Raw genomic sequence first — 20614 nt, forward strand, 5'->3', positions numbered from 1 at the left:
AAACACAATACTTTGCTTAGAGTAATTTAGCTAACAATGTGGATATCTTAAGATAATATAAAAATATTAGCACCATCTACAAATATAAATTTAAAGGACTGGCTTGTGAATATGATAATTTCTTGTCAATATAGAATTAATACAGTACAAAGTCTGAAATCTGACCACACAGTTTGTGGCATGGTCAAATATCCAGATCACTAGCACCAAAATAAATAAATAAATCTTCCCACCCTCTATTTTTTCTTATAAAGTGTAGGAGTGCAGAATATGATACTCAACAAAAAAAAGTAAGGTGTGCTGTAAATGTCATTCTTCTCTGGACTAACTGAGATTCTTGCGTATCACTTTCAAATTACTAGAGAATTGCACCATTGCATTGAAAGATGTTGATATTTGACTAGTTTGTTTGGAGAGTGTCAACATTTTTCTGTCTGACCTAAACAAAAAGTGAAACTCCAATGCTGCCATGTCTACATATCATCTTAGCAGATTTAAACAGATGTATTAAAAATCTGTAAATTCAGATTCTCCGATTTCCAACATTTCCAGATGTTCGATTTTGTTCTGTACTAAGTATGTTTTTAGATACAAAAGTGCCCTAAAATGTGATGTTTCTTCGGACTAACTGAGATTCTTGTGTATCACTTTCAAATTACTAGAGAATTGCACCATTATGTTGAATGATGTTGTTTTGATGTTGATGCTTGACTCGTTGTGTTTGGGGAGTGTCAACATTTTTCTGTCTGACCTAAACAAAAAGTGAAACTCCAATGCTGCCATGTCTACATATCATCTTAGTAGATTTAAACAGATGTATTAAAAATCTGTAAATTCAGACTCTTCGATTTCCAACATTTCTAGATGTTCGATTTTGTTCTGTACTAAGTATGTTTTTATAGACAAAAGTATTTAAGTTATACCTTAAAAGGCTGAAATACTGTAATCACTTTCTTCATATGATGCTGCTCTGTCATATGCCTTCAATAATTATAAAGAGAAAAAAAAATGTACTTGTTGTTGAGATATAGGTCCTAGAAGATTTTTAAAAGAGGATTGTGTTTTCTGGTTTCAGTACTTTAATTCAAATGTACCTGTTAATATTTTGCAGCAGAATATATCAGAAGCATTAGATTTTTCCTGTTATAATTTTTGTAGGTAAAATATGGTTCAAATATTTCCAGTTGTCTGCCATAATTCATTTAAGTGACGGCAACCTTAGATTGGCATTTTCATTCCCATTGAAGGTTGCATTTGAATGTTAGACCAGCATTAATAGGCACTAAGAACTCTGACTGTACAATGTTGTAAATGTTTTTCTCAGGATTTAAGGTATTATGTTAGCTTGCTTACACTCAATGCTTATGAGCTAGAGTTTGCCCATATACTTTAATTTGGCTTTCATTGCAGATTGCAGTAATCATGTTCTAAACACAAATGCTCCTTCTATATCCTTTAAATTTTGAATTTATTATTAAATGTTGTAGAAAAATGAAACTGATAACTGTATTAAAGTTCAAATGTTAATTTCTTAATGTATTTGTATTTTGCAACATCATTAGGTATGTTATTCTGTTATTTTGTATATTTATGTAAAATTGATTTATAAATTTACTTCTCAGGAATTAATTTTTTTATTTAATTGTCTATCATTGTGTATTTGTTAATTGTAGATGGGTTTAGCAAACTACTCTTTTTTTTTAAAATTAATATTATATTTTAAATCTAGGATGGCCTTACACCTTTGCATTGTGCCGCTCGCAGTGGTCATGACCAAGTTGTTGATTTGCTACTTGAAAAGGGTGCTCCATTTCTGGCTAAAACAAAAGTAATGTATAACATGAATGATATATTATTGATGATATAATATGCAGTACTTTTTTAAAAACAGCTTATTTCGAAATCATGGTCATTAAGCATTATGTGATATTCATGTGTAAAACAGATCACCTTTTGTGATTATATATATATATATATTCTTATTCTGATGTTTAAACAGTAAGAAAAAATCACTGAATTATGTAGCAAAATTGTGCGATATATTCAAAAGCGTAATTTTTTTTTTTTTTTTTTTTTTCATTTTGCTGTTTGCCTTGTAAGCTTTCTAACCATGAAGAATCAAAAAAATGTTCTTCAATTTACTTATTTTATATGTGAATAAACATATATCTGTGTACCTTATCAGTTATTTTTTTATGATGTTGACTATTTAGATTGAGTCTTAACAAACAAGTTTGATAAACAAAAAGTGAGATAAAAATGTTTGACTGTGTGTGTTTCCTGTTGATTCTTGCTTATGTAATAAAATTTGTTTTTTGCAACTGCATGTATCAGCATAATTTTTGTTTTAGGGCATCATCATCAGGATTTGAGTATTCTAATGAGATGCCAAACATACGGAATACATCTGAAATTTTTGCAGTGCATTTCCTAAAGATCTGTCCGTATAAAGAAATAATACTAATGGTTTTGGATAATTTTCTCCAGAAAATGACATGAATTGAGGTTAGAAATTATGTTCTGATCTGGAGTGTTGTTTATAAAAGTGTGGAAATGCATTCAACAGCAAAACATACTCCCTGTAATTATCTCTTTATCTGCCTATGGTGATTTTGTGTTGCTGCATTATATTTTTTCCAAATCCAAAGATATTTTATCAAGTTCCAAGACAATTAAAGAAGATTATTTCACAAAACATTTTGGTGTATTGTATTGATATTTTGAAAATAACTTTTTAAGCATTTTAAATTTCCACAGTTTTGAGCATGTGGAAAAATTAATGGAGCATAAACACTGGATTGTCTTTAATATAGAAGTTTATTAAATCTCTTGTGAGCCATTTGCCTATATGCATGGCTACCATTTGTAGCCAACTTTGTTGTAAATTTATACATTTGTATCATAATATTAATTTTTTATTATGATACAATCATCATACTCAATAGATTTAGATGTGAAGATTAGATTTAGCCTGATATATTTTCTGTTGTTATTATTCTATGGATTTGATTTATGTAATATAAGCATTCCCCAGTTAATATTCAAGGATCTTAATTTTTCTCTATAGAATTATCAAAATAGAAATATTTCAATAATGGCTGCTATATATAAAACTTTCTGCTTAAATTAATGTGGATTAAAATGCAGGTTTCTGTATGTGCACCATTCATCTATAATTTTCTTTCCAGATATTTTTTTTGCATGTAAACAGGTAAACTTGTTTTCCTCCTTAAAATTATATTGTTGTAATTACATATGATGCATAGGGTGATCTTAATGATATCTGCTCTATTTTATCTACATATATATGTTAACGTGAAAGACTGAAATTGGAGAATGTCGACTTTCACCGGAGAATATTAACATTCACCAAATACGTTGGTGGAAGATCGAATATTACACTATATTCTTGTATATTCAGACCCTCACCGGTGTATGTCGCAAATCACAGATATGCTCTGGTGTATGAAAAGAGAGATCATAAAGTGCCATAATAGTTTAAGTTGTTGCAATAAATAAGATTTGAATCACATAATTTAGTAAGTTTTTTATTACTGTTATTTTATTTTCTCATTTAGAACGTACTGTATAATTAAGTAAGTTTTTAACTTCTATTATTTTCCTTTCTCATTTTGAATGTATTGTGTGTTTTAGGTTCTCATGTTCTTAAGTTCTTATTTCAAGTCTCAAGTGCATTTATTCATGACTGAATTACGGAGAAGAAAATATAATATTGTTATATGTTCAACATTCACCATTAGTACATGGTGAATGTCGACATTGACCGGTGTAAGTCAGAAATAAGAGTATTTGGAAAATATATCGGACATACACCAAGAGACTGTGAATGTTGACATTCTCTAGATTTTGGTGATTCACCGTAGCATATATGTATAATTTATTATTAGAAAAGTTTTTTTATATATCATCTCCAAGGAACATAATTTTAATTAATTTGATGAATTATTGGAATAAATTTGAGTCGGTATTTTAACTATAAGTAATTTAGATTTCTATTACTTTATTGTATGTTCACGTGTTTTATGAAATTTTTAAAGTTTATTTTAAACTTTATATGGATTGTGCATGTGAACTGGACTCGGGTATTCTGTTCCACAAGTGTATCAAATTTCTTAATTGTTAAATATAATAATAACATCTACAAAATCTGTGGCTAGTTTCAGATCTTAGATTTATTTTAGAAATGCAGTATTATACCATATTCCTTAATGAATTTGTTCATATGAAAACATTTGGTTATTTCTTTTAACTAATTTACAGATCTTCTGATGAATGTCAATACCTTTACACTTTTCAAGATAGCAAGAAACGGTTTCTCAGGAAATTTTTAAAAAAAGGTTTTTGTCCCAGTATTAAGCATCCTTTAAAAGCATACTATTATTGCTTTTATGTCAGTGTTAAGGAAAAGCTTTTATGCTGTTTTATTATTGCTTTTATGTCAGTGTGGAGAAAAGAAAACCAGCAAAATTAATGTTAAAAAATTGCATACAACTTATTACAGTACTTTCCATGATAAAATCTGTAAATTCTTATGAGCAGAAGAATGAAAACGTAAACAAAATTGAGTGAAAAAAATAAATAAAATGAGAAATTTGTTAATAGTTATGTATTTTTTTAAATATGCATCATTTATTCAAATCTTTTTGTGGTTTTTTATAATATCACTCCATTTTTAAAAATTTTATTTTTAGAATGGGCTTGCACCATTACATATGGCTTCACAGGGTGATCACGTTGATAGTGCTCGAATTTTATTGTATCATAAAGTTCCTGTAGATGATGTTACTGTTGTAAGTTGGATTTTAGTTATTTTTATGAGAAGATTTTTCATAAATATTTTTATACTTTGGTAGTTCTTATATCATAAAGCTAAGTAAACGCCAATAGCATAATAATCAGAATTATGAAAATATTTTATGCTGGCATGCTAATTTAAGTTAAAATATTTTTGTTTTAGAAATCTGTGTAAACTAAATTATAATTTTATGCGGAATAAGGCATTTCATTTTTGTTTGTTTTATTGTGAATAATTTATTAATTTTTTTGTCATAATTTTATTGTGAAAATACCTTTACTTTTTGATTATGAAATGAGATTAACTGTTTAAACTTTTCACTTATTATTGACTTATATATAGATTTATATAGATAATATACATAGCATAACATATTCATTTTAGTGTTATTTGAAGTTTTGATTTGGACATTTTCTTATAAAAAGAATGAAAGTATCTGTTCTTGACATCTAATTTTTGTGTACTCAGAATTTTTATTTGGTATTTTATATTTGTAGTCATTAATTTTTATTTTATTTTTACAGAAGATTTTCTTAATTAATATTTTAAAATTTTAAGTGTAAATTAAATTAGTATTTGTTGAAGTCTGATGTAATTTAAACAGTATGAAATAAATCGAAGGTTGCTTTAAACTGGTTAAAATATAAGTGCATGTAATTTAGAATTGTGCTTTTTTCTTCTAGTTAATCTTTATAATGGATTTATTTTGTCATAAAAATTCTTTCTAGGACTATCTTACAGCACTGCATGTAGCTGCGCACTGTGGTCATGTAAAGGTGGCCAAACTTCTCCTAGATCGCAAAGCTGATCCTAATGCTAGAGCTTTGAATGGATTTACGCCTTTGCATATAGCATGCAAAAAGAACAGAATTAAAGTAGTTGAATTATTATTGAAGCATGGGGCTTCTATTGAAGCTACAACAGAGGTAAAATAAGATTCTTCATTAATGAAAAAACTTCATATTATTAACATTATAATTTTACAGTACTGTGAGATTAAGAAGTCCTCTAGCTCTTATTGTAAATATTTATTTACTCTAAAAATTTTGAAATGTTTGCAAGTTTTGTATTTTGGAATAAATGTATGTTCAGTTTTCTGTGAAGTGCCCCATTTGCATTAGAAGGCAGATTACTGAGTACTGTGAATGGGAGGTGGGAAGAAAGGACAATCTGTGCACTGTGTGTCTTCTGCGAAAATAGAGGGTTTCTGTTAGAAGAGAATAGGAGTTATGTGTCAACTTCATAAATAACTAAGTATGAAATTTGTATCAGTGCTGTCAATTAACTGGCAATAAACATGTTTTGTCATATAGATTTGTGTTTATTCAACTTTTCTTTTATAGCTTAAGGGTCATATATGTTAATACTGTACCTATAATTAAATAAATAAAGGGGAGACACAACCTTTTTGGATTAGGGTTTCTAACTTTAAGGAGATTTTAAACCACACTGTATTTATTCTATTCTCATTTGATTTTTTGGTTTAAAAGGAAAAGCTTGCTCAGGCAATTAGTAATACACTGGAATAACTTTCTAAAGTTATGAAATGTCTATGGCAGTGCTCCGCAACTATGTCTTATGGCAGTGCTCCGCAACATTTTCTCACCTGCGACGCACAAAAAAAAAAAGTTTTAGAGCTATTATTTTTAATTAAAATGGTCCGAAACCAGTATATTTCGTTTAAATTTATGTTTAAAAAAAAGTTATATATTTTTGAGTTCCGAGTTATCAAGGAAGTGCCGAAAAAATTCAAATGCTGATAAACTTACAATCACACAACAGTGAAATATATAAAAACATTTAAAATAGACATTATTAAGGAAAAAAATTGTCATTGTGTATTAAATAAATGATAAAAAATTGCAAAATGTCAAATACATGTATTTGATTGCGGCACACCTATATCCTACTCATGGCACACCAGTGTGCCGCGGCACACCGGTTGCGGAGCACTGTCTTATGGGAATAATTTGTTTCTACTAAATCATAAATATAGTTTTTCTAAAGCACTATGAATATTAATTGATCAAGTAGTCTCTTTTTTTGTAAAATGTATAGAATAATAAGTCTATATCAAGAGTAATATACTTTTTGAGACTTGAACTTTATTTGAAGTCATAAATAATACTGAATGATATTTACTGGGTGATAATACTTAATCATATATGCAAATTGATGGTCACAGCTTTAAGGGCTTGTAGAACATAATCTGTATACTGCCAAAAGTAATTATGTTCATTTATATTTATTTTAATTATTATATTCATAAGAAATAATGTTTGATAGTTACAAGAATGTTCAAATGAATTGACTGCAATCAATGCATGACAGTGGGAACAGACACATATTTACTCTCTTCATGTTTTGTCTGAATTAGCATTGCTGCTGTGAAAGTGCATTACATGTCAAGCATCTTCAAAAGTGTTTGCTAATCATTTTGATGCATGCTGATGATCATTCAGTTAAAAAATTCTTGAAAATGTCAAATATTATTTCTTGTAAATATGTGAGATTAAAATAACTTTTTGTTGTTCATGTTCTTGTACTTACTGTGCTTTCAGATTTATATTTCGCTTTCCATTGCACACTGTATAACAAAAATGTTTCTTTGTGCTATGTCCTAGTAGAGTTGTGACCATCAAATACAGTGCACGGAGGAAGGGGCGCCCAGACTGGCTTTGCTCAAGGCAACCTTACACTGTTAATCACTCCAACCCCTAGAGGTGGTCCGGACAATTTTTGTTTCACAAAGTCAGGGTTTTGAATCACAAGTCGGTGGTGGATGGCTGCACATCCACTGAAAATCATGAAGTCAAAGTTTGACATTGACCATCCCCTAGTTTTGACAAAGGGGAGCCAAACCTCCAAGGACAACCTTCAATATCAAACCATGTATCCTAATATAAAGCTTAAAACTGATTGGGGGAATTTATCTCAGCATGAAATTCACCGGTTATTATCAGGAGAGGAATTAGGCTCTCGAAAACCTTTGGATTTATTTAGAAATATGAAACGACAAGCGGAATCCTTAAATGTTCCCAGTAACTTAATATTAGAATTACTCCTTCAGCGTATGCCTTCGCCAGTTCAATCTATTTTGGCAGTGGTTTCCGATATAACTTTAGACAAAGCTACAGAAATTGCTGACTGAATCTTAGAAGTGAGTCGTTTCTCATACAGTCAATCAATCTATTGAGGATAAATTGTTTAAAGAAATAGAAAAATTAAACAAACATATTGATTGTGTTTCCTTTTCTCGATGTTGCTCGCCAAATCGTGGAGATCGAAATAAAGAAAGGAGCAGTTCCTAAAGGAGAGATTATTCTGTTTGCTGGTATCAAAAACATTTTGGAAAATGATGTAGAGAAGACAAGTGTATCAAACCTTGTTCATGGAAGGGAAACGAAACCAGCAAAGAATAGAGATGACTTATTCTTTGCCTCAAATTTCACATTGCCTGTTCATTCATGACTGGAGAACAAACGTTTTATTCTTGGTCGATACCAGCTCTGACGTGTCCTTATTTCCAGGAAACAATTCACAAAAACAAAACTGTCCCCAACAAACACTTCTCACTGCTAATTCTTCAACTATACATGTTTATGGTCAGAAAACACTTTCTTTAGATTTCAAATTAGGATTACAGTTTACTTGGACTTTTCTTATAGCAAATGTTAGTACACCCATTCTTGGAGCAGATTTCCTCCATTTCTCTGAATTGGTGCCTGATAGAAACAGATGTCTCAAAAATTTAAAAATAAAGTTTCACACTGTAGACTGTGAAAAATGCAGATATTTATTCAGTAAAAACTGTCTTCAGTGATACACCTTATCACAAAATTTTAAAAGAATTTCCTTCCATTACTAAATTACTACAATAAACTTCCCAACAACCAAGGGGCAGGTCCCTGCCAATCCCGAACCTACCACCAAATAAATGATAGCTCTAGCTCTGTGAAAACAATATATTTACCTGAGAAATTGAGGCTGTGTAGATACTGATCTAGCCAGTATGCTGGGATGGTCAGTCCCAGTCGACCCCCAGGGATACCATCAACTACAGGGTGCTCAGAAAATATCTGGCAAAAATTTGCCAAATATGAGGACAGAATCAAAGTAAACAGATTTTGTAATGAAATGTATGTGCCCAAATGATGCTTTGGGGGTGATACAGAATACTACTGAATGGGAGATAAAAGCATTCTGCATTCATGAATTTTTGTACCTTGTGTGGTTTTGAGGGGTATACATTGTTACCCAAAAGCAAAGCTCACTGACATGCCTTTTATTTGTAGGACTGCTGAGGGAAAAGGAGCAGCTGCTGAAAGGTGGTGCATGGAAATCATTAATTGCATCTCTTTTTAGTTGCAGCCCTTCGGACTCTCATGACTGAAATTTTTTAAATAGGAAAAGAAACTCGATAACATGTTAAAAAATTAAGGGTTCTAATATTTTAATCCTCTGGGCGGCCAGGGTTTTCGCTAAGAAAGCAAAAATTTCCCCAAACTACTATGAGAACAAATTATTGTTTTGGTTTTAATGCAAAACCTTTCCTGGTATTTCATAACTGGATTTGTTTTCTTTTGATGTATTGCCTTAATTTTGTCGACATATTTTAATATGCACGTATATATACGTTCTTGCAGATATCACAATAAATATTCTAGGCCGTATATATATATGGCCTTGCCGCTTAGAGGGTTAAAATGGAAGTAAAAAAGTCGGTGCATTTACTCTTTGCACTAACAAAAATTTTTCCAAAATTTCCACTTTTGTGATATAATTTTGCATTTATAAAAGTAACATTGAAAAAAATGCAAAGAATAATTTGTTTAAATTATTGTATGTTTGGTGCATTTGTTAAGTTAATGCAAATGGAAAGGCCTGCTTTCATGCAGTTCTGAAACCGAAAAAAATCATCTGTAATATTTGATATATATCTCAAAATTTGTATATAATTTCTCACATGTTCTGTTTTGCAACCTGTCCATAGATTTGCCATTGAAATGTAAGATGCCTCGAAACATAAGTATAACTTTTACAGGAAATAATGAGCATAATACCGTGAACTCTGTCAAAGATAACCAGTAAAAGTTGTAGATAATTTTGTTAATTTGTTATGTCAGTTTTTTTTAGAGAGGTGATTTTCAATAAAAATGTTTATGTTCTCAGAACTACTGGCCACTTTCAGATTTAGTTGTGTTCAAGAAGTGATGATCACAAGAGAGTTCACTAATATGTAAATGATTTTAAAAAAAATTATGAAAGTTATACTGTACAATCATTCCCATTGCCCTTCAGTAATGGCAGACAAACTCCTGATGGATGCTGTTTGAGCTGATGAACCTCTTTATTTTTGATGTGATAGCAGAAGATATTTACCATTACTTGCTCTGTGCCAGGCTTTGACAACCTATGACCCACAGGTTACCACATAACCCATTTCATAATTTCATAATCAAGTGACCCATTTGAGTTAAAATAAAGTATAATATATAAATTGTAAAATACGGATATAAATGAATGCTTGAAAAATAAATAAATAATAACAGTAAAATTTTTCTTTTTAGTTACTAAGTTACAGTAACAAACGTGTTTTCTTAAAAACTGTAATGTAATTTCAACGAGAAATAAGTTTGGCAACACCGATCTGAATCCATAATCCTCCCCCAAAAGGCCTTTGCCATTTTGTCTGCATTCATTTCAACTTATAAATATGAGCAAATATTTTCAGATGTGAAATTTATTTTAATTTATTTATTTTTATTTTAAGAGAGAACAAGAGCAGTTAATAATTACTGAAAATCAGTTCTTTCAGTTAATTACTGAAAATTCAGTTGTTTGTATTTGTTTTAAGATGACTAACTATAAGCCAGATCTGATTAAACTGGTGTCACAAGTTCAGCATCAGGGGAGCCAGTGTAACAGAGTTCATTCGGTTATATTTATTTTCATAATAATTATAAATTTCATGTTTGAAGTTTAAAGCATATTGTAATTATTTCTCAATAAATTTATCTTGTTATTCACCGAAAAAGACTGTTTGAAAGTGAAAATACCATTGATCCGAAATGCCTTCTTAACACACACATTTTGGTTGATTTTGACCCAGAGCTAAAAAATAACTGCTGACACCCACTGTCTGCAATCAGATATGTGAACAGGTATTTGGATATTGTGTGAATTGATATCAGCTTACAAGATATGCCACTTTGAATTCTGCAGAACTCTTATTACAAGTGACACATTGCATTGTAACATATCTAGATAGGTGGATGCTGTACAACTCAATGTAAGTTTTATGATGAGCTCAAATTGCTATGCTGGCGGAATCCATGATCAAGCAGCTGGTGGACCAGAATAACTAATTATAATAGTGATGGCGATAATAATAATAACAAACAGTAGTTTAACGTTTTTTTAAACTAAATTTTAAAATATTTTACTACATATTTGTTTGTTAAAACATACAACTAAAAATAAAGGGGAAAAAATTAATTTATACTTATTTTCTGTCTTAAATCTAAGCGTTCATATCTAGAAGAAATTTCTATTGTTCACACTTTGTAATTCAAATATATTGATGGCTAAATATCAAAACTGTCATTTATTCAAATAATTATAATATACTGAAACCACTAAATACCACCAATACCACTAAATAACTCACTTTTAATTTCAGTTAAAAAGAAATACAGTCAAAAGTTGTTAATCCGGACTCGTCGAGACTTCGGCAATTCCGGATTATAGATCATCAGTTTAAATCTCGTAAGATGGCATGCAGAAATTCTAAAATTAAAAATATGAAACCGTAATTTATGAAATAAAGAACAATTATGATCTAAAGGGTATCAAAATTTACAAAAAAAAAAAAAAAAGCATAATATATATTTGCTTACTTTATTAAACATTTCTTTCAATGTAAGTTGTTTAAGTTGCTTCATTTTATGTGATAATACTTTCTCTTTAATTCTATAAACAGACATAATTTCTTGTTCAGTTACAAAGTCCCGCTGTTCAAGTCCCGTTAATTGTTGTGCCGAGAATACCGACTAACTTGTCAATCGAAATTTTTTCGTTTTCACTAACCTCTCTGTCACATTCTTCATGTCTTTATCCATTTTTTGCAGCAATTCCACTTTTTGTTTGTTGGACATTGAAACATACTTTCGTTTTGTAGATCCTTTGGAAGTTCCAGCATGGGAAATTCTATTTGACATAATCGAAAGTTCAAGTTTACTTTTATAAAATTGCTCTTACAGTCTGCAAAAAATAATAAGCAAGATCCAATTTGAAGATTAAGGAACAACACAATCATTAACATTAACTGAAATAGATAATTAGATAATTTTAGCTTACACCGTCCATTATACATTATACGCGCAGGCGAAAACGTATTCTGCACTTGCGCACACGCATATGCGCAGTAGTCAAGGTCTTACGTGCACGCGTAAAATGCCTGTGCGCATGTGCCAACGCGGCACATCCACAGAAATTTTTAGCTTTGAGGTCCGGATTGTAGATCATTCCGGATTATGGATGTCCGAATTAACGACTTTTGACCAGTCAAAAGTCTTTAATCCGGACTCCTCGGGACTTCGGTGATTCCGGATTATCGATTTTTCGGGATTATAGATCATCAGTTTAAATCTGGTAAGATGGCATGCAGAAATTATAAAATTAAAAATATGAAACCGTAATTTATAAAATAATGAGCAATTATGATCTAAAAGGTATCAAAATTTACAAAAAAAAAAAAAAAAAAAAAAAAAAAAAAGCTTAATATTTATTTGTTTACTTTATTAAACATTTCTTTCAACGCGCATGCATAGAGCATACATTATGCATAGCCAAAATTAGAAAATTGCAACCAGAAAACTATTTGATTTGTATTTGTGATATTTATAATGACGAGGAATTTGATTTAAATCATATCAAAGACAAAGTACATCGAGATGAAATACTACATTTAATAAGGAATTATAGCCGAATAAAATAAAAACATCTGCCCTGAAGATAACGATAGTGTTGACAAATCAACTTCCTGTTCATTGCGCACCGCCAAGTTCCCCCTCACCCCCGCGCAGACCAGCATGAAATTGATAAACAGATTTCGGAACGGTTAGATAAACAAAGGATATGCCTTTATCCATTTTTTGGAGCAATTCCACTTTTTGTTTGATGGACATGGAAACATACTTTCGTTTTCGTAGATCCTTTGGGAGCTCCAGCATCGGAAATTCTATTTGACATAATTGAAAGTTCAAGCTTACTTTTATAAAATTGCTCTTACAGTCTGCAAAAAATAATAAGCCGGATCCAATTCGAAGAACAACGCAATCATCAACATTAACTGAAATAGACAATTAGATAATTTTAGCTTATACCGTCCATTATACATTAATTGTGCAGCGAAAACGTATTCTGTGCTCGTGCAGACGCATAAGTGCAGTAGTCAATGTCTTACGTGCACGCGTAAAATGCCTGTGCGCATGTGCCAACGCGGCACATCCGCAGAAATTTTTAGCTTTGAGGTCCGGATTGTAGATCATTCCGGATTATGGGTGTCCGAATTAACGACTTTTGACCAGTCAAAAGTCTTTAATCCGGACTCGTCGGGACTTCGGTGATTCCGGATTATCGATTTTTCGGGATTATAGATCATCAGTTTTAAATCTGGTAAGATGGCATGCAGAAATTATAAAATTAAAAATATGAAACCGTAATTTATAAAATAATGAGCAATTATGATCTAAAAGATATCAAAATTTACAAAAAAAAAAAAAAAAAAAAAAAAAAAAAAAAAAGAGCTTAATATTTATTTGTTTATTTTATTAAACATTTCTTTCAACGCGCATGCATAGAGCATACATTATGCATAGCCAAAATTAGAAAATTGCAACCAGAAAACTATTTGATTTGTATTTGTGATATTTATAATGACGAGGAATTTGATTTAAATCATATCAAAGACAAAGTACATCGAGATGAAATACTACATTTAATAAGGAATTATAGCCGAATAAAATAAAAACATCTGCCCTGAAGATAACGATAGTGTTGACAAATCAACTTCCTGTTCATTGCGCACCGCCAAGTTCCCCCTCACCCCCGCGCAGACCAGCATGAAATTGATAAACAGATTTCGGAACGGTTAGATAAACAAAGGATATGCCTTTATCCATTTTTTGGAGCAATTCCACTTTTTGTTTGATGGACATGGAAACATACTTTCGTTTTCGTAGATCCTTTGGGAGCTCCAGCATCGGAAATTCTATTTGACATAATTGAAAGTTCAAGCTTACTTTTATAAAATTGCTCTTACAGTCTGCAAAAAATAATAAGCCGGATCCAATTCGAAGAACAACGCAATCATCAACATTAACTGAAATAGACAATTAGATAATTTTAGCTTATACCGTCCATTATACATTAATTGCGCAGCGAAAACGTATTCTGTGCTCGTGCAGACGCATAAGTGCAGTAGTCAATGTCTTACGTGCACGCGTAAAATGCCTGTGCGCATGTGCCAACGCGGCACATCCGCAGAAATTTTTAGCTTTGAGGTCCGGATTGTAGATCATTCCGGATTATGGGTGTCCGAATTAACGACTTTTGACCAGTCAAAAGTCTTTAATCCGGACTCGTCGGGACTTTGGTGATTCCGGATTATCGATTTTTCGGGATTATAGATCATCAGTTTTAAATCTGGTAAGATGGCATGCAGAAATTATAAAATTAAAAATATGAAACCGTAATTTATAAAATAATGAGCAATTATGATCTAAAAGATATCAAAATTTACAAAAAAAAAAAAAAAAAAAAAAAAAAAAAAAAAAAGAGCTTAATATTTATTTGTTTATTTTATTAAACATTTCTTTCAACGCGCATGCATAGAGCATACATTATGCATAGCCGAAATTAGAAAATTGCAACCAGAAAACTATTTGATTTGTATTTGTGATATTTATAATGACGAGGAATTTGATTTAAATCATATCAAAGACAAAGTACATCGAGATGAAATACTACATTTAATAAGGAATTATAGCCGAATAAAATAAAAACATCTGCCCTGAAGATAACGATAGTGTTGACAAATCAACTTCCTGTTCATTGCGCGCCGCCAAGTTCCCCCTCACCCCCGCGCAGACCAGCGTGAAATTGATAAACAGATTTCGGAACGGTTAGATAAACAAAGGATATGCCTTTATCTATTTTTTGGAGCAATTCCACTTTTTGTTTGATGGACATGGAAACATACTTTCGTTTTCGTAGATCCTTTGGGAGCTCCAGCATCGGAAATTCTATTTGACATAATTGAAAGTTCAAGCTTACTTTTATAAAATTGCTCTTACAGTCTGCAAAAAATAATAAGCCGGATCCAATTCGAAGATTAAGGAACAACGCAATCATCATCATTAACTCAAATAGACAATTAGATAATTTTAGCTTATACCGTCCATTATACATTAATTGCGCAGCGAAAGCGTATTCTGTGCTCGTGCACATGCAAATGCGCAGTCGTAAAGGTCTTACGTGCACGCTTAAACGCCTATGCGCATGCGTCAACACGGCGCATGCGCAGAAAGTTTTTAGCTTTGAGGTCTGGATTATAGATCATTCCGGATTATGGGTGTCCGAATTAACGACTTTTGACTGTATCATTTATTTAAAGGTCCAAAGATCTTAACATACTGTAATTTTTTATTTCATTATGTGTATTTAGCTATTTCATTATGTGTATTTAGCTGTGACACGTTTTGATTTTTGACAATTTCATTAAAGCTGTTAAATCACATAGTTTATTTTATTTGTTTGTTTATGAAAATTGGCAAAAATATTAAATACATGAGACAATAGCTTTGTTTGTTCACCAGAAAATCAATATTAATGATTCTTAATATATGGTATATTCTGATGTTATTTTATTCATGCATTAGTATGTTTCTTTGATTTTAGTCTGGGCTTACACCACTCCATGTAGCCTCTTTTATGGGCTGCATGAATATTGTGATCTATCTCATTCAAAATGGAGCAAATCCTGATGTGCCTACAGTGAGAGGTGAAACTCCTCTGCATTTAGCTGCTCGTGCCAATCAGACAGATATCATTAGAATTCTTTTACGGAATGGTGCAAGTGTAGATGCAAGAGCTCGAGTAAGTGAATACTCTGTATTTTCACTTTTCTGTTGTTGTAGCTGATCTAACTAGTTCGAACTAATCAGAGCAAGTCCACAAATTTTATTGTGACAAGAAGTGCAAAACTGCATCTGCTTTTGGAATCAGACTTGAGCGCCATATATTATTTCATTTATTTATTATTTGCTTCACCATTTAAGGCTACACAGCATAGGTGACAGTATAAGTTTTGCCCAATTCGGCGCTAGTTTTGAAGGAGAGCATCCCAGGGGATGGATGCTCGGGTCTCCCACCTCTCTTCCCCTACCATCACAGCAATCAAGAGAATTTATGGTTTTATTGTATATTTTAGATGCCTTCTTGCTACACATACACCATGCATTTACAAACATCAATGCCTTCTGTGGGGTTCAAACTGTGGCTCTTTGGTAGGGTAGTCAGGAAAACGAAATACTATTCTGTTTGTGCAACATTTTCAATGTCTTTGGATAAGAAAAGAGGAATATTTAAAGCTACTTTATGAAAATGTAATTGTTAACAATATCATTTAAATATAGATATTGTTTTAGGAAGGGGAATTATGCTGAATTAAATCGTAATGTATATACCTTTTATTAATTTTATGATATTCCTTACTGCAACTAGTATTCTGTATAGTTTGCCCCTAGGCCATTGATTTACTTTTAAAAGAAATAATAATTGCTAAGTATCATAAACAGAGGGATTTAGTATATTTCTAATAATTTCAGTACAAGTTAAAAAAATGTTAATGTGATGAAATAAAATTTCTGGCAATGGCCTATAGTTTTAAATAAAAAATAGCATGCATTACCTTGAAATTAATTTTTTCGAAATGCCACACGTAAACAAGAATGAATATGTTTCTGCCCTTTTCAAACAGAAATATTTTCATTTAGCAATTCAAAAATGTTGCAAAATTTATCGCATTCAAATGTCTAGTGCAAAATAAGCAATGGTATTAATCAGAAAATGAAAAAGAAATCTATCATTATTCTTAAACTTTACACTGAAATAATTACTTTACACTTACAGAAGAATCTAAGTAAATGCTAAAAAATGTATGTACTATTTTTAATGCTCCTAAAGCAGAAAGCAAGCAGCAAATCTGATAGTGCAGAAACCACTTGGAAAGTCTTTAAATCCATCTGTAGCATCAATAAAAAAGATTTATAGCTTAACAAAATTAAAAACAGAATGTTCACTGGTTTTTACTGAAGTATGTAGCTGAACATAGAAAATGTGTGAGCACTGTTTTGAAAGATACGAGTGAAATTACAGAAGGTGTTTACATATTTTTAGAATGATTTTGAGAAAGAATAAAATTGGAATAAAAATTTTTGGCACCAGCTTATTTTTTTAAATGAAAAATATCTTCTGCTATCTTTAAATATACTTCTGTTTCAAAATGTTGCCTGTAAACAAACTGTGGATTGAGGGATATGTTTTTGTGCTTTCCAAAAAGAAATGCGCCTATTCCATAATTAAAAAACATTGTAAAATGTATAATATTAAAATTTTAAGCACAAAGGAAGCAAAATTATTAATCAGAAAGGGAAAAACTGTCATTAATTACTTCTACATGGAAAGAAGATTCCAAATGAATACCCAGAAAAAGCACGTATTGTCTCTAAGGTTTCTAAAACTAAATCATTGGTAACAAGAAAGAATCTGCCAATACATAAATCACTTACAAAGTATTTAAATGTAGAAACAATAAATAAATTAATAAACCAAGATTTACAACTTAAAAGAGCTGAAAAACATGATGTTCACCAGCTTTTGCTTAGGCAAATGATTCAGTATAGAGTAATTTGTAAAACCTTGTATAAAAACTATTTAGCAGGAGATAAATGGGATTATATTGTGACACTTGATGAAACATGAGTTTATCAAAATGACTTCAATAAAAAAAGGTCTATTTGTGATCATAAATGAAGAAAAAAATGTGCAGACTTGGTTCCATCTATGCAAAGAAAGTTTCAGTAACACGATTATGACTGTCACAGGATTCTCTTACAATGGGAAATAAAAAATAAAAAATCTGAGGTGACTACATCACTTCCTTGTGCGGAATATCAAATTATGCACAATTTTCATGCATTTCATTTAAACATATTAAATTAACAGTTAACAAATTTTGAATTAAATCTACTTTGTCAATAGCGCAGAAACCACAATAGAATAAATGCACTCTTTAAAGTTCACTATATTTTTTTACAGTAGCGACATTTCGGCACTAGGTTCACTTAACAGCATTACATCTCATTCATTTTATAACTCGGAGTGCACAAAAATTATATCATCTGAAGAATTACCACATGATCTATTCAAATATTATCATAAATCTAAAACGATGTGTAAAAGAAATTAAACAAATAAAAAAGAAACCATTTTTCACAGATGATTCAGTGCCGCTTACCTAATGCATGCACTACTAATTAATTCAATTCTCACTTCGTGGCAAGGCAAAAATACATAAAATATCAAAATATTTTCATCAAAAATTTAAAGATATAAAAAAACATAAAACACCAAGTATAGTTAAGAGAATTAAAAATACAATTTTTACAATTAAAATTACAGTTTCTTCACAAAAATAAGCTAATAACTTAAATGATAATTCCAGAATGAATTAAGAATAATTTAATTCATGATAATAAAAAAAGAAGACGTTACTTTGTTGTTGTGAAGTTTAGTTTCTGTAGATTGACAACAAATCCACTATTCTGCTAAGTTTCAAATATAATCAAATATGGCTTCCAATGCTAAACAAAAATTAGGCTTATCCACACTTAAAACTTTTAAATTATTGATAATTCCACAATTTCCATCCAGCAGGTTAAGTAAAGGCATAAAAACCTTAACTGGAAGATAAGAACAGCATAATTTCAATCATTTGTAAAGCAAAAAATGCACAATTAACAAACATATAAGAATAAAGTAACTGAGCCCACTGAGCGGAGTAACACAGTGGATATGTATATACATATATTTATATACTATTGCGTGGCTGATAGCAACCAAAATGGATGTGCTCATCTACATGTTATAGCAATCCTATATACAAAATTTCAACGTTCTGAGGCTACTCGTTTTTCAGTTATGCGAAATACGTACGTATAGACGCCATGAAAAAAATCTCTTCAGAATTCATTTTAGATCAGTTTTATAATTTTTTTTTTGGGAAAAAGAGTTCCTTTATTCTGTCCTTATGTACAGATGTCATGCAAAAACATCATTAAATTGCATTTGATCGCAGTCAAAATAGATATTTTCTATGAAATATGATACCCGAAAGTTTTCATGATTACAATACAGTACAAAGTCCGTAATCTGGACGTCCATTGTCTGGAATAATCTATAATCTGGATCTCAAAGCCGCAAACTTTTTTTTGGTATGCTTTATGCATGTGCGTAATGCATTTACGCATGTGCGTTAATGCACGTTTAAGCATGCACATGCATGTAGGAGGATGTGTCTCCAGATACGTTAAAAAATTTTTGGCATAATTTATGGCCAGCTGCCATATTTCATTGTGAGGATGATGAACATGAAAGCCGTGAATTTGAAGGTTTTCGGACATCGCAAACTAAAGGTGAAATTTTCTAGTTATTGGATTTTGTAAAGAAATGTAGAGAAGCGGTAATAAATAAAGATGATACAACAGAAGTTTTTCATTGTGTCGACAATGCCCCAATCATCAATGAATTAACGGACGGCGAAATCTGTAGTATGGTTCTAAATCCAGAAAATACCGCTTCTGAAAGGTGGAACTTTGTAACTGAACAAGAAATTATGTCTGTTTATAGAATTAAAGAGAAAGTATTAGCACAAAAAACGAAGCAACTTAAACAACTTACAGTGTAAGAAGTGTTTAATAAAGTAAACAAATAAATATGATTTTTTTTTTTTTTTTTTTGTAAATTTTGATACCCTTTATATCATAATTGCTCTTTACTTCATAAATTACAGTTTCATATTTTTAATTGTATAATTTCTGCATGCCATCTTACAAGATTTAAATTGATGATCTATAATCCAGAAAAACCCCTAATCCAGAATTGCCGAAGTCCCGACGAGTCTGGATTACGGACTTTGTACTGTACTTCCTTTTTACTTCGTACAAGAAAGTAAAAATAGTGAAAAAATGCTGAAATCAGCTCAATGTAAAACTTCATCAAGACAAAATATAAGTCATACTTCAAAAAGTACGCTGCATTCCTGAAAAAAAAATTAAGACTGATACAGGTATTGCATGTATACTTTTTCAACATATCCAAGCAATCTGGTGCTATTGCACTTTTGCTCTCTAGTAAAGAGCTCTTTCTAAGTTCAAATCCACCACAACTGGACTCTGGAAAGTAATGGAAGAAGACTGGAAATCAACAGCCCTTGAAATTTTATTAAAAGCTCTCCTATAATGGAAATCATGATGCAGATTTTATAATCCAGAAAAAATACTATCAGATCAAACATTTTAAAAAGTAGTCTTTGTATTTTAAACAGTCATTAAATAGCCTCAAAATCATTCTAAAATTGTGTAAACAACCTTTGTATATTGTGTCTCTTGATAAAGCACGCATATACTTAAAAGAATTTAAGTATTAAATTCTATTTATTATTGAAAACAAGAA

At 30.9% G+C, this 20614-nt stretch overlaps 1 protein-coding gene across 20 annotated transcripts in view; it reads left to right on the top strand.

Moving 5' to 3' along the window:
• Positions 1 to 20614, top strand: part of LOC118191434 (uncharacterized) — a 587182-nt gene that overhangs the window by 349838 nt on the left and 216730 nt on the right. For all 20 annotated transcript variants that reach the window (XM_085821953.1, XM_085821952.1, XM_085821944.1 and 17 more), the window contains 4 exons: positions 1730 to 1828; positions 4713 to 4811; positions 5545 to 5742; positions 15779 to 15976. In XM_085821953.1, coding sequence (XP_085678079.1) covers positions 1730 to 1828; positions 4713 to 4811; positions 5545 to 5742; positions 15779 to 15976 — 594 coding nt within the window. The remainder of the gene's footprint in view (positions 1 to 1729; positions 1829 to 4712; positions 4812 to 5544; positions 5743 to 15778; positions 15977 to 20614) is intronic.

The sequence above is a fragment of the Stegodyphus dumicola genome, chromosome 8 (assembly GCF_044657685.1).
Source record: "Stegodyphus dumicola isolate Sdum_Otavi_A_Nest chromosome 8, ASM4465768v1".
In the NCBI taxonomy this organism is placed as follows: Eukaryota; Metazoa; Arthropoda; class Arachnida; order Araneae; family Eresidae; genus Stegodyphus; species Stegodyphus dumicola.